This window comes from Hoplias malabaricus, chromosome 2 (genome assembly GCF_029633855.1).
Source record: "Hoplias malabaricus isolate fHopMal1 chromosome 2, fHopMal1.hap1, whole genome shotgun sequence".
NCBI lineage: Eukaryota > Metazoa > Chordata > Actinopteri > Characiformes > Erythrinidae > Hoplias > Hoplias malabaricus.
This window is the reverse complement of record NC_089801.1, coordinates 34,168,540-34,184,287: the sequence shown is the minus strand read 5'-3', so window position 1 is coordinate 34,184,287 and position 15,748 is coordinate 34,168,540. Positions and strand designations below refer to the sequence as shown.

The window sequence follows — 15,748 nt, the reverse complement described above, 5'->3', positions numbered from 1 at the left end:
CTCTCTGTAGCGGCTGTGGACAGAGCACAGCTCCGCCGTGTGGAAGAGCGAGAGTTGGGGGGTGGGATTTCCAGCTCCTTATGCTGTCATTGGTTAATATTTTATTCTGTTGACATGTTTTCTTACCTCAAACGCTTCCGACACCTTTTCGCCCCCCTCCCACTACTGGCCTTCCCCCCGTTTTTGGTTGGAGCTGTGAAAACCACGCCCACAGCGCTCGGCAATTGGTCGAAAAAGCGTAAAATGGGCAATCAGCGTGGCTCGTCTCATTAGTGCGGGGAGGAGGAGACTGTACGCAGGCAACAACGCCATCCGCTCACAGCTGCTGGCGCCAAACAGCTTCTCTCGCTTCTCGAGTCATCGCTCAGTTTTTGCGCTCTGCGTGTTAGTTTTTTATCCCTCCGCGTTACGGAAAAGAGAGACATAGACAGAGGAAACCGAAGAGCTGGATACTGGACACGGCACCACTTTCCCTGGAGCATCGCAGTCCGGAATCTACAAGTCTTTGGTCTTTCTTGTATTTTTTTCATCAGTTTTTCTGTCCGTGTGGAGAAAGCGTTCATCCTTGGCACATATTTTCACCTGATTTCTAGCAGCCCAGAAGACAATTATTAGACTATTATTATTAGTATCATCATCGTTTTTATTCTTGTGCCTTTGGACGGTGCACTTAGTTTAAATTAGCCCCAGTTATTTCTCACTGTTTTTGTTTTCTGTTTGTTTCCTTTCCTTTTCGGTTCTCTTCCTCGAGCACGCGCTAGCTTTCAGCGCGTTCGCATACAATATATTAAAAGAAGTTATTTGTTGATATTCATATTTGTTAATTTTTGGTTGTTGTGGATGCCCCGATGAGAGACCCGCTGCTCGCGGGCACCGCCATGGCGTACCACCCTCCGTTCCCCGCGCACCGGCCCGCAGACTTCCCCGTGTCCGCCTTCCTGGCGGCGGCGCAGCCCTCATTCTTCCCCACGCTGCTCACCAAGCCGCTGACCGAGCCCGCGCTCACCGGCGCGGCGGAGGCCGCTTTCCACCCCGCGCTTCATGCGCACCACCACGGGCATCACGCGCACCAGCACCACGGGCATCAGCACCTGCGTTCGCTCAAAAGCCTCGAGCCCGAGGAGGACGTGGAGGACGACCCCAAAGTTACACTTGAGGCCAAGGAGCTCTGGGACCAGTTCCACAAGCTGGGCACCGAGATGGTAATCACCAAGTCCGGCAGGTAAGCAGGCGCCCGGGGTTTGTTAACCTGTTAATAACAGTGTTGCTTTGCTTGAACTTAATTTTGACGTAATTGTATTGACGTAATGGGTTCGTTTTAAAGCGAAAGAGAATTGAAACTATTCCAAGTTCTTCAGAGGCCGTATTTTGGAAAGAATTACATTTACAGAATATTTTAACGACATGAACCAGCTCTTAAGGGGTTCTTTGGGGGTTCCTTAATACAACCACATGCACTCAGAGAAGCATTGCAACGACGGTCCAAGTGTAAAACCTTGTTCTAGCAACAAAACAGTTCCAAAATATTTGAGTCAAAGAGTCCAGTACATAACGCTTTTGCTAAGAGTAATGAAGAAATACTGTGTCTACTTGAGTCTAGATCAATTATACACACGTTTTTTAAAGATGTACAGACTCCACAGAGTATGTTCTAAAGCCAAAATAAAGCAGTTTACTCTCTGTGTCCATCCGGAGGATGTTGAATCACGCTTCAAGTTGCTTAAGTGTAGGCGTTGAGTTTTGCGTAAGATATAATTTAGCGTTTAAAGAACCTCAGATTATATTTGAAGTGTAAACGAGGCTTCAGAGTCGTCGAAGAAACACCACCTGCGTCCAAAACCAAATCCATCCAACACACTATAGTAATGGATGTATTTCTAGGGTTGTACCGTTGTTGTATCACTGTCTAATTCGGTAGTGTGCGGTTTTGGACATGTCTTCTGTTTCTAGGTGGACATGGTTTAATTATGCATAACGTGCACGTTTTCCATCAAACCCCTTACAGGAGGAGGGCGTCACGCGCTTCACGCGCAATATAATTCAGGACAGCATGAATCATTTGTGTCTAAGACAAATGGCAATTACCATCATCATCGTCGTCTTCGTCCTCGTCATCATGAAATCCATTCATGGAAAATGATACAGAATTATCTTCAGTGTTTCGTAACTTGCAGCTCTGTCTCCGTCCTGAAAGAAAATACAGCCCTTTCCCAAATTCAGAGACTCTGCGTCCGCGAATGTGGCCGCGAGACGACCGTCCAGCATGTTTTCTTTTTCTTGTATTAACATGTTATTAACATACAAACATATTAACTCCTCGCGTTTGAAAAAGATAGGGATGGCCACTGCTGAGTAGACAACCTAACCTTCAGTCGTGTGTAAAATTCTTTGCACCAAAGTTTGTCCAATGGCTGTTCTGCTGATTCTATGTGAAAACAAAATTTTCGTAAAAAATCTGTAATAAGTACATATTATTATTTCTGGTTGTAACCGTTTAGCAGGAATAAAAGTAATAAAGGTAAAGACGATTGTGCGAAAGTGAAGGAGCATAATATTAGCATACATTTTTCATAACATCATGACTGTCAGAACAACGTGTAGCGCGAATTTTATTTATAATTCTCATGTTTCCACAACAATTGAGCATAGCAGTTGTATTTGTGTGAAACCGTAAATAGAAGTGGCTCAATTTAAATGCTCGAGATTTAACTGGAATAAGACGTAATTTACCATTAATTTTTTAACATTCTAATGTGAGGTCGGACATTTAGTGTATTGGACAGTGACAATATGTTAAATTCAGTTTATATTCAAATGAGAATCTCTGTACTAGAAGATTCAGAAAATGCCCAAATAAAGTTTGCTCGCTGTAATTAAACAGAACGTGTGATTTGATCAAAGGTGGCCAAATGTTTTGCCCAATTAATTTTTAAAAACGTTTGGAAAGTGTTCTCTTTTAAATCAAATTTGAGCGGTTAAAAATATAAATAAAAAAATCGTTTTAATGAAAGGTAAAATTGCTTCACTGGAAACGGTTATGGTTAATAATAGTGATTATTACAAAATTGTCAGCAAGTCTACTAATAACCGTTATATGTTATTCAATATTCAAATATTGAAATATGTGTAGACTTGGAAAGCATCACTTTCTGTTTATAGTTTCCAGTGTATTTACTGACGTGTTTACAATAGGATTGTTTTTTCATTTTTGTCACTGACCTAAAAAAATGCCCACACTTATCGCAGGAGGATGTTCCCGCCTTACAAAGTGCGCGTGAACGGACTGGACAAGAAGGCCAAGTACATCCTGCTGATGGACATAGTGGCCGCGGACGACTGCAGATACAAGTTTCACAACTCCCGCTGGATGGTGGCGGGCAAGGCTGATCCCGAGATGCCCAAGCGCATGTACATCCACCCGGACAGTCCGGCCACAGGGGAGCAGTGGATGGCCAAACCGGTGACCTTCCACAAACTCAAACTCACCAACAACATCTCGGACAAGCATGGCTTTGTAAGTAGGACTTGGTCCAGATCTTGTCTAAATCCCCACAGCTGTGTAGATTAAAGACTCAAGGCCTGGCTTTGGTAGAGAAGGCTAAAGCCATGTGGAAGTAAACTTGATGGTAAAATGGTGGCTCAAGTTGAAGTAAAATAATACCAACAAATATCTTTTGGTTCATTAAGTTTCAGAAACGCACACTTGCAATTACTCGTCAGTGTGTCCACCCTCTATCACCATGAAAACCAAATACTTTAGGCTCTAGATGTCTGGTTTTAATTTTTAATAAAACCGTTTGTATTCGGAATAAAATTCCTTTAAAATGCTGAGCTAATTACAAAGGGCTAAAATGCAGCTGAACAAAAAAGTACATTTCTTTCATTGGAAATATGCTTGAGGACAATTGAAAGCCTTTAATAATTATAATCCAAGAAGTTTCAAATTTACCCAGATTGTTAAGGCTATAAATATATATAGACTTGCTTTAAAGATTAGACAGCAGTTTGGATTTGACTGGATTTAACCACATATTTGTTGGTTTGATGATGTTTCCTGTACTCCAGAACAGTAAAAATGAATGCTGTGCTTAAATAGGACTTTTTAGTTTTCTATTATACTGCTGCTGAAATGTTGCAGCTCTCTGTAGTGCTAGTCCAGGTGGATTTGACATGAACACATACTGTTGATAAATAATACAATTAGGCAGGTACTTTCATTTTTCTTCTTGTATCTCTGGTACTTTTTATTGTTTTTCGAAGTGAAGTTGAGCCTATAGACTTGTGAATTGCTTTGATCTTACGCCATACACTCATTGTTGTTTATTTTTTAAATGACCGTGGTGGTCTTTGAGTAGAATTTTCAGCTTAAATGACAGTCCTGAAAGTGTCTTATGACTGAAATTGAGAACATATAATAATATCAGTGGGAAATTGCGTTTAATAATTAATGCCCTGGTTGTAGACACAGCAGATTATAATATGAACCTTAGCCCAATTTTCTTTACAGATGATTTTCCTGACATTCATTAGGCAATGCTAGTGTACTTGTACAAAAACAACACTGTGTATTAAGAAGCAAATATTGTTCAGGCTTTGTAAGCCACTTCCTCTGCCCTTTGCCGACATTATGGATCTTATTAGTGAGGCAGGCTTGGGACCTGTGTGAATGGTCCATCCCCAGGGTGTTTGCAGTGACTGACCTTCGAGTGCAGTTTAGCAAGTAAAGCTTGCAGCATTGCTTTAAAAAAAATAAATGTCTGCTGTTTCCAGGAAAGCTGTGTACCACTTGCTGACCCACAGTTTCCCTTGCAGTGGTCATAAGTTACTTTTTACTGAATAGCTCCTAACCTCATTACATTTTGGGCTAATTTAGGAATTTCTTCACTGACTCGCAGAAAAATCATTAAAAGCTTAAGTGATTAAATATTTCAGAAATCCTATAACGTTAATGTGGCCTAGTTATGAACTAATGAAGCTTTATTTAAGCTACGTCTATGGGTCTAGTGTTCTACGGCATGGGTTTGGTTGTTTTGACGCAGAATGTAGCCAGTGTTCACTGATAGTTGTAAGTTTACACAATGCAAACTCACTGACACTAGGCAGCAGAAACATACTTTGGGAAAAAAAATATATGGGAATAATAAGAAATACTGTAATTATTACATATCAATGCTGCAGCTTGTTAGCATCATTTAAAGCATTACTGAAAGGCCTGCAATTACTGATAAACACTGCTATAACAATATTTTTTTCTTAAACATATCCATGTCTTTTCAGTAAGACCTGCCTGTCAACTATAGGTGTTCCTACATTTTTATTTTTAGGATAAATTACAATTATTATTATTCTTTTTATTAATACTAATAATAAACACACATTTGTCTTCTAGACTATCCTGAATTCCATGCACAAATACCAGCCCAGGTTTCATATTGTGCGAGCCAATGATATCCTGAAGCTCCCCTACAGCACCTTCAGGACATATGTGTTCCCAGAGACAGATTTTATAGCAGTTACTGCGTATCAGAACGACAAGGTGAGTGACTGACCACTGTTAACAAATTTTAAAAATGCTACCACTGATTATTTATTTATTATAATAACTTTATTGAGCATAATATTTTCAGGTTACTTCAACTCTGAAAGTGTGTTTGTAGAAAAGTTTGATTGGCGGCCTGACAAAATGTTCAAAAATGATCTAAAAGTTTTTACAAACTTGCTGCACAATACTCAGAAAGCACAAAAGACCACTTTCCAAGAATGAAATGAAGAAAACATAGTATGTACAGAGTTTACACAGAGATATATGTAGAGCCACTCAAGTCAAATGATTATGAATTACGTTTTATTATTTATTTATTTGTATTTTCCAATGTTTTACACATTATACAACTGTCTAAAATGTAATTTGTAAAACAAAGCTAATGTTTATGTTTTTTATATATATTTTCTAAGAGTAAAGTTTTCCTAGTTACATTGTAATTAGTTTCTAATTACATTGTTATTACATTATCATTATTATGATATATTGTTATTTCTACAACATCTTATCATTCAACATATAATTTAATACTACCATTACAGTCTGTTTTTTATTGTTTATATGTTAATATGCATTAAAATGTTGCAATGGAAGGTACATGTTTATGTTAAATACTGTTATACTCACTCTTAAAAAGGGTGATTTGATACTGTCTGTTAAAGAAACATTTTAAAAACTGTATACAACAGATTTTCCAAAATATGGATAAACCTTTTATCAAAGTAAATAGGAATCCATGAATCCAAATTCATTATTCATGGTACTGCTTATATCTTTACTGCAGGGCCCAGAAAGAACCCTGTCTATATGAATGTAGAACATAATGTTTAAAGACATAATATGGTATATACAGTACAATATAATATAATCTTAACTGACAGAACTAGACAGGCATCCAGGTCAGGCCTGTTTCCAATAAAACATCCAAATATCCAACTCAATTTTTTCCAGATCACACAACTGAAAATTGACAACAACCCATTTGCCAAAGGCTTCAGAGACACGGGGAATGGACGGAGGGAGAAAAGGTACTGGAACTTGAACACTGACCACTGACCACTGCCTAAATGACTCTTTTTTTTTTTTGCTGTGTGATGATGGACACTGAGCTGATCTCACTGCTGGTTTTCAGGAAACAGTTAACCCTTCCCTCACTGCGGCTCTACGACGACCAGTGTAAAGCAGACAGAGACGGAGCAGAGTCGGACACTTCATCCTGTGAGCAAAACGTCGGCACAGAGTCCCTCCATTCACCTCTGGGGGCAGTTACAAGCCCCCACAAATTCAGCAGGTCCCCCAGAGGTAAGACTTGGCTTGGCTTTAGGTCTCAGTGCACTTCATATACAGATGTTTGAAAATCCCTGCTTTATATTCTAAGTGAAAAAAAAAAGACTCTTTGTTAAAGGGCCCATACCATTAAAAACAGAACTCAGAATGAACAGAAAAAAACCCAGAATGAATAAAGTGGTGTCACAGAAGAAAATAAAAACACTAAGAAATGTACATGTACCAATCGGCCATAACATTAAAACTAAAATGTTTCTGCACTCGCTAACTGTTTTATCAGCTTTACAGACCATAGATGTGGACATTGTAGTTCTACAGTTACAGACTGTGGCTCATTTGTTGCTCTGCATACTTTGTTTTCCCCTTTCACATTGTTATTTCAAATAGTTAGGTTCAATACAGAGCAGGTATGGTTTGGTTGGTGGATCGTTCTATACGCTGAAGTGACACTGACATGGGGGTGGTGTGTTTGTTTGTGTAGAGCTGGTAAGATTGGATCAGACACAGCAGTGCTGTTGGAGTTTTTAAAAATCGCAGTGTTACTTCCAAGTTGACAGGACTCCACCAACTAAAAATATACAGCTGACAGCTAACAAAGTGTGTAGGGCAACAGGTCTGTATTTGTAATTTACAGTCTGTAACCCTAGAACTACAACGTCCACCTGTATGGTCAGTGGAGCTGAGAGAATGGACGGTGAGTGTAGAAACAAAGGAGGGCATTTTAGTGTTATGGCTGATCAGTGCACAGTATATCCGCTCATTCAGCCACCAGCTGTTTTAGCTTTACCCATTCACTGGAATTCAGTCTAGACTGCTTTATGAATGAGGCAGAGGGCAGCCAATCAGAACAGCAACCATTTACATATGTCAGAGTTAAAGGCACAGTATCAAAAGCAGGGTGTTTAATTTTAGAAAATGAAAAGAATAACAGTATGAATTATGACTGCTTTTGATAAATATTTGGCCTCAAAAAAAGAAACAAAATCAAATTTATGTACAATGTCGGATGTGGGACCATTACATTTCTATCTGGTTTTTAACTGAACTGACCGCTACAACTCTCGATACCCAGGCCTACATTCTTTCCCAGTTTACATCATGTGGTCATCTCAGACCAGACCCACAGTAAACTGGCGGCACCTTCGTTTTCAGAAGAAAAAAATACCCAGAGAGCCATTGACATTTTGCCTTTCAAGTTTTTTGGTTCCGTTTGTTTGAGTAAACAATACGCTCCTGCCAGCTGTGCCATGGACCGAAGCTGGCACACAAAGAGGAAGTGGTTTGTGTAGAAACATGTCAGAACGAAGTGATTTAGCCTTCAGAGGAAGGTCTTTAACTGTCGGTAGAATGAAGTGAGCTCCAGCAGCATGTTGTGGCTAGGTTCATGTACACTGTACGTCCAAATGGTTTTGTTTAAGGTTCACTCATAAATGTTATAGATGTTCAAATGGGACATATTCTGAAAAAAAATATATGAGCTAGCACATGAATGGGGATCTGGAGGTTCTACCAACACACACACACACACACACACAAACACCCTAGTCAGTATTTGTCATTATGCCTAGGTCCATAAACATGGGACAAACGATTTTGTGCTGCCGTTCTAGAGTGCAGACACTTCAGAGGTGTCCCGCCCCCTTGTCTGAGTCTCTCTCCAATCACAGCGCTGGACCTGTGTTTATGTGAGAGTGCAAAGACAAGGTTAAACAGAGCGGAACAAACACAATGTGTGAGGAGAAATAAGGGCACTGTGTAAAAACTGAGAAATTGAGAACGGAGAAGAAAGAAAACAGAGCGAAAACAGTTTAAAGGAAAAAGACATCCTGAACAGGGCTATTTGGGTGGGGAGACCTCTGTCGGGAGAATGCTGTTGGGTTTGATCCTTGTGGTGTATTAACTGAAGCAGTTCACAAATGTTTCATTAAGACCCAGAACGGCATTTTCTATGTTTCCTCCCATTAAAGGTGACGAGCTTGTACTTTTCCATAGAAAAGCATGACTTTGAAAGAGAGGTCCTATGCTCACCATGCTCAGTGTGAAGGATCACCACAGGATCAGGAGGTATAGCAGTGAAATTGGAGTGATGGAACTCCTATACCTTTGGGGATGAGCAGTGATTCAGAACTACTCATCTGTACTTGATCTTATTAATATTTATCTGGCTGAATTCCACCAAAGGCCTACAGCAATGTTCCAAACATTGCAAGAACCTGTAACTACAGCAAAGTGGGTCCCATTTATACTTTTAATTTCTAATGAATCATTTTTTTTATTTTTTGTCCAGATGAGAAAAACTGCACAGATAGTGATCAAGAACTTGACCAGCAGGAGGAGAGGTCAGTGGATGTGAGTAGCCCTCTCCAGCAGCCCGTGTCTCCATTCAGGTCCAGCAGCGAAGAAAGGGTCAAGGACAGGCCGAGCTTAGACAAGAAAGCGGGCGACCTGGACTCCAAGCAAGAAAAGGAGCCTGCTTTCAGTGTCCGAAACCTGGACAAAGAAAAGACAGACAGCAGGAACCATAAAGAGCCAGAGTCCTCCAAGAAAGAGGCAGAGAGCTCAGGCATCAGCAGGACCAAAGAGGGCTTTTCTCCACTGATGGTCCAAACGGACAGCCCCTCGCACTTTAGCACCGGTCACTTGCAAAGCCTGGCCCTGTCTGGTTTACACAGCCAGCACTTCTTTAATCCCCTGAGCACAGGACAGCCACTCTTATTCCACCCCAGCCAGTTCGCCATGGCTCCTGGGGCTTTCTCCACTATGGGTATGGGACACTTGTTGGCGTCCATGTCAGGGGCGAGTGGACTGGACAACGGAGGCCTGTCGCCTCAAGGCACTGGTGCAGCCAGTTCCTTCCCCTTCCACCTATCCCAACACATGTTTGCATCTCAGGTAAAGAAAATAATGCTGTTTATTCAATAGTTTTAACAGATTAATTATGCATTTATTATTATTTATTATTGTATTGCTCAATAAAGGTATTAACCATGGGTAGAAATGTCTTACATATGAAGGGTAGGTTTGCGTTTTGGTGTTTAAGGCTTTAAAGCTTTTACATATATTGATAATAGAACATGTCTTTAAGCTATGAAATATTGTTTTATAGAATTATGAAAGAAAGATATAAGTATGCCTTTGAATAATTTATGATATATCCTTAGTAACTAAATTATATACTTTACTCAGCGCTACAGTCTCATATGTTGCAAGTTACTACAAATGACTACAAAATTGTTATTCTATTCTATTCTTAAAAAATAAATAAATACTTTTTGCTTAGTAACTTTAGTAAAATTATGAATTGCTATGAATAGTTACTTTTATATGTAGGATTATTATTATAATATGTATAGATTCTGTAAACCTTTATCATAGACAGATTTATCCATGTTATAAACAAGAAAAATGCTTTTTAAATTATTAGAAATTATACTTGTTGAAGGACTGATGAAGGTTTAGACTTATTATACATTTATTACACTCTTATTACACAATAATTACTAGGAATTGTGATTTAATACCTATTCATTTGAATATGCTATGGAAGTAAATTAATTTTAATTGATTTAGTGCAACAGTACCATTAAGCATTGCTTTTTTTGTGGGGGTGTATAACAGATTCAATAGGCAAGTGCCTTATTCTTTGTGCTTCACAGTGTGTTTAATACCTTGGTTAGTATGTTTTGTCTAATAATTTTCCCTCTGAATGATGTTTTACTTTACTAAAGAGAATTATTACAGGCTGCAAATGTTGGCTATGAGAAATATAAAACAGGAATTGAAATCCAATAGGCTGATTATATTTTGAAATAATATTTAAAATTATAAGGCTATGTAACAGTGCTTATTTATAAACAGAGAGCGACACATCTAGTGCCACATAACTTTGAAATGATGTCTATTTAAGAATATAGTCTTGTGCAGACTTGGCACACTGGTGAAGGTACACTCCCTTGTACTGCAGATTTGTAAATAATATTTTGTTAAACAATGCAAATAAGGAATGCATATCTACAATTTACAGAGTAGAACCATATTAATGTCAGCTATAACCTTCTTTTCTAGGGTATCTCTATGCCACCATTTGGGGGTCTCCTCCCTTATCCCTACACCTACATGGCGGCAGCAGCCGCAGCAGCAGCAGCCTCATCCCTTCCAGTCAGTGGAGTGTCCTCCCCCCTCGGCAGAAACCCCTTCTTGACGACCGCCCGCCAGCGACTGCGCTTCAATCCATATCAGATCCCACAGAGCTCCAGTTTATTGACGACTGGACAGTCCAACGCCCCCAATGCTGAGTCTGGGTCTTCCTCCAAATCAGGCAGCAGGGAGAGCAGCCCAGCATCTGAGCCCCGCATCAGCCGAGCAGGCAGCAGCAGCCTCCAGAGACCAGGGTCCCCAAAAACGTCAGCCAAAGACCCCATTAATGAACTCCAGAACATACAGAGACTGGTCAGTGGCCTAGAAAAGCAGAGGGACATATCCCCAAACAGAGAGTCTCCCAAGTGACCCACTGAATGTCCATGTTATTCACCCTAACTTTGTGCATCTCGCAAATGAGCACACATGCAGAATATAAAACAAAATTAGGCTTAGGTTTGTGTGCTAATGTTTTGGCGCCCCTGGTTAGAATGTTTTGTTGATTTTCAAAGTGAAAATAAGATCATGTGTGAGATTTTTTATGCAAACGTTAAAGCAGTTTCTGCTTATTCACTTGGTTAAACAGATTACATAAAAACATACAGTGAATTATGTGCTGACTCCGGCCCTGGTCATATATTATGTTGTATTTATTCAGCAAATCTAATTAACAGTGATTGTGCATTCAGATGTGCAGAAGTGTGTTCCCCCTGTGGAGGATGTGGACTCATTTTCACTTCAAATCGACAGCAACAAAACTATTATTAAACCAAGGGCACCAGAACTTCAACACACCTTCTGTTTCTTAGATAATGGAGAAAAACAGGCTTATACTGCAGGCCCCTCTGGAGCCAGGAGAGAAAAGGCCTGTGGAATCGCTCCGTTTCTGAAAGACCTGGACCTGGCTCAAATATAGGCTTAACCTGGTTTAACTCAGCAAGAACGGAAAGAGAGAAAAGTACTGTAAATCGAAGGAGAATTTTCTCCTGACCCCAGGAGAACTGACCCTGAAACTGGGCTACAATTCAAAACACTACAGTCTCAGACAGGAAAGGACCCCATTCAAATTAAATAAATAAATAAACAATTTTTATATATTAGTGAAAAAAAAAAATACAAAACACCCTACCAATCAGCATTTGGGGACAGCCCTTATTTACACCGCAGTGTGTCTGGGACCTGTTTTTATTTCAAATTATTTATATATAAAATTAGCAACGGAAAAATCCACGTTAAAAACTGTGTATGTAAATAAGCGGAATGGATTGTATGATGCATCTTAATTTATTTGAACTGTACATTGATGTGTAAATACTATTTAGGTTTCAATTTGTTACCTTTATATATATTATTTTTTTCCCATTTACATGACTGTATATGAATATAATCTAGCGCTTGATGGTATGAAATAGAATGTGTTTGGCTTGGTTTTGTTATTTGTTTTGGGTCGCTAGTTTTTCTGCTCCATTTTGTTGCAGCGTTAAGTTCAGCACTGCACTCAGCGCAGGGAAATCTCAGGTTTCTTTTTCATTTTTATTTTAAAAATCCGTCCCAGGGGGAAAAGCGTGTTTATAACGGCGTTATAACAAACAGACCTTGCTGTTATAACACTCCCTCGAGGTGTGAGATTCGGGTAAAAACACGTTTTTTGTTGCATTCTCTACATTTGAATAAAGAAAGGAAGCGTTGCACACTCGCGGCGTTTATGTTTATTGGTTAATGTTAATATTTGTTGCTGATTTGATGTTTTTAAAGAACATCCCATATGAGCAAACACTGGTCTGATCAAACCAATTTACATATACGTCATTGTTTCAGATAAGTTCAAGAGCTCGTTTATAAAATGGGATTTCTTAGAAGGTTTGGTTTTTACATTGTATTTAAAGTATTTTTAAAGTATTTTTTATGAAATGTAGTATAGAATTAGTCGAATATAATAATACAATAAATAATATATATATATATAATATATATATATATTATTGTTATATTATATTATTGTTATATATTATTGTTAAATATATCATTTTTAAAGCGTTATTAATGAAATTTTAAGGAAATATGCAACCCCTTAGCAGTTTTACACTATAAATAGTAGGACTCACAAAATGTTAATATGTTAGTGAAAATATCGTGGGTGAAAAATGTGTATTCATATTAATAATTTTTATTGAATCTATTCCTTGCTATGGTGCTGCTGTCGGGGGCAAAATTCTTATCAAATTTTTATCAGAATGACCACTGTCTGCATCAGTTCACAGAGTCTGTGTGTTGCTATATCAACAAAAACATCTTTAAACTCACTGTGAACTGTAGATGATAACTAGAGTCATGCACACAATTTTAACCCTCTCTGAGTGTCAGCGTTCGCGGGACTCTGAGCTTAAGTGAGAGGTTAAACTGAGTGCACAGCGCCGCCTCCTGGTCGAGGAATTCATTCCCAGCCCTTCAATCTGTTCGCTTTTACTCACTAAATTCACACATTTCCCGGGATCTCCTCATATTTATGTGTGAATGTATGAAAACTCAAACATACTGAGCATTTACCTTTTAAATTATAACTAAGACACATGTAAAACGTTATTATTCTTCACAGATCGTACTCTGTAAATGACAACAGCACTTGCGCTTATAAAATAAAACTAACAGTATAATTTATAACACTTACATATTTAATGATATTGTACTCCAATAACGTCAAGTTTATTTTTGTTACTTCCTACTTATATTTATTTTAATTGTGGGGTCCCTATTTCCCCCGTTTCAGATTTGAACACAGGATTAATAAAGAAACGTGCATTAAAACTAGGTTTAGGACGCTCTGCTGCAGTGTGTTTTTAGGTTATCAGGTAAGAGTCGTCGTTAGATTTACAATACACTGAAAATGTTGCTTTGATCTAAGCGTGATAAGCGTGAATAAAATAACATTTATCGTCTATTTTCCTTAATTTAGGAAGAAACCGTGTTGGTGTGACGTATTTTAGTTTATTGTATTTTGTTCTGCCGTTTTTTAAATAATTCGCATGGTGGCCTCGAGAGGTTTATCTATCTGTCTCTCAGTGTTGTAAATAATAACAACAAAAATATAAATGCAACATTATCAACAAAAACGGCAACAGCAGCAAAGAGATCGTCAAAAAAAAAAAAACACACAACAAAAACAACTGCAGCAACAGCATCAACAAACTATCAAAAGCAACCTAATAATAACAATAAAATAAATTAACATAGTATCAATAAGCTTAATGTAGCAAAATCAACAGCACATTGCTGTTCACCAGAGTTGTCCTAACTTTAAAATGTATTTGGGACATGATTTATTTATTGTAGTTCCTTCTCCTGAGTAAAGGCACTTGAGGTGGACAAAACCTTATTAATAACAAAAACACATTTTCTTGCCATTGTTACGTAATAATTTTTGTTCACCTTTATACAAAGTTCTTTTCTTCCAAAAGTTTCAGGGCTGAGTTTGGAAACTACATCATGCACTATTTTGGCTAGAGTTGTTTTGTAAGTTATTTTTAATCATGGATAAAATAGCTCTATTTTAAAAGACACTACAGGTCCAAATTTGCTTGATAATTGGGATAATCTGGTCCAGCTACACATAAGCTTAAGTTCACGGCTTCAAATCAATATGTTATCCAAAGGGGTTTGAGTTCCCAGAACTGAGCTGAAGTGAAATCAGTTCTTTTCTGAAATGTTAGCACTTCATTCAATACTTTGAGACAAGTGTGTGGAGTGGTTTGTGATCCAGAACTAATTGTTGAATATCAGTACCTGACAAATGCCACCAAATCTTCACGGAAATGTTCAACAATCCAGTATAAAGACTCATTTAGAGAGGGGAATCCAAGGGAGTCTCGTCCAAAGTCGACCCATGCAGGGATGGCATTGCTGAGGAATAAAGAACTGTTTCCCATTCCGGATTTGGAGGAACGAAACAATTCTTGGGCAAAGGCCAGTAGCCCACACCATCTATTATCTAGGATCACAGATGGTTAGCCGTACCTCTGTGTCTGATCATCCTAATCTGAACAATGTTTGTAAGTGTGACATTTACAGAATGATTTCATGTTTCACCCCCAAAAACCAAGGTTTTCAATACGACACAAAGTAGAGTCGAAAGCATATGTCTTTTTCTCTTTTCCTGAAGGTTTAACTAGGTAACAGATGTAGGCAGAGGTTTATGGAAGCCGTCTCAGGTCAGACAAGGAAATGTGTCTGCCTTGTTTAAGTGCCAGGTTTGGAAGCTGTAAAATTTTCAAAAATTGCCTGTGATCTAAATTTATTTGGACATTGCCCTGTGATGGTCATTGAGGGATATCGTCATTGCCTTGCCGTCCCACTGCGGATTGTCGTCAGCGTATTCTTCAAAGTGTAGTTTGCCTTTCAGACCTTTAAAAATACATCAGACCTATCAATAGCTTGTGTCAGTAATAGCTGGAATAATACACCAATCAACCATGCCATCATGAACCCGTCATTGTTTCTACACCCACTGTCCATTCTCTCAGCTCCAAAGACAATAGAGGTGCACTTTTGTAGTTCTACAAGTACACACTGTAGTCCACCTGTTGCTCTGTATACTTTGTTTGCTCCCTTTCACCCTGTTCTTCAATGGTCCACTATCGAGCAGATAAACTTTGGGTGATGGATCATTCTCAGTGCTGCAGTGACACGACAGTAGTGGGAGTATTTGAACCCTATGTCCAGTTACTATCCACTCTGTTAGACACACCTACCAGTTAGTGTTGGTCGTCCTCTAGTCCTCCATCAGTG

The 15,748-nt window shown here is 38.8% G+C and overlaps 1 protein-coding gene across 1 annotated transcript; it reads left to right on the top strand.

The window, feature by feature from the left end:
* The first annotated feature begins 378 nt into the window (after positions 1-378).
* On the top strand, positions 379-12,644 carry tbx2a (T-box transcription factor 2a). The gene is made up of 7 exons (XM_066659244.1): positions 379-1,222; positions 3,247-3,514; positions 5,390-5,536; positions 6,494-6,570; positions 6,675-6,844; positions 9,117-9,721; positions 10,895-12,644. The coding sequence occupies exons 1-7, from the start codon at positions 849-851 to the stop codon at positions 11,333-11,335; spliced, it is 2,082 nt and encodes a 693-aa protein (XP_066515341.1). The 5' UTR covers positions 379-848; the 3' UTR covers positions 11,336-12,644.
* Positions 12,645-15,748: the final 3,104 nt, after the last annotated feature.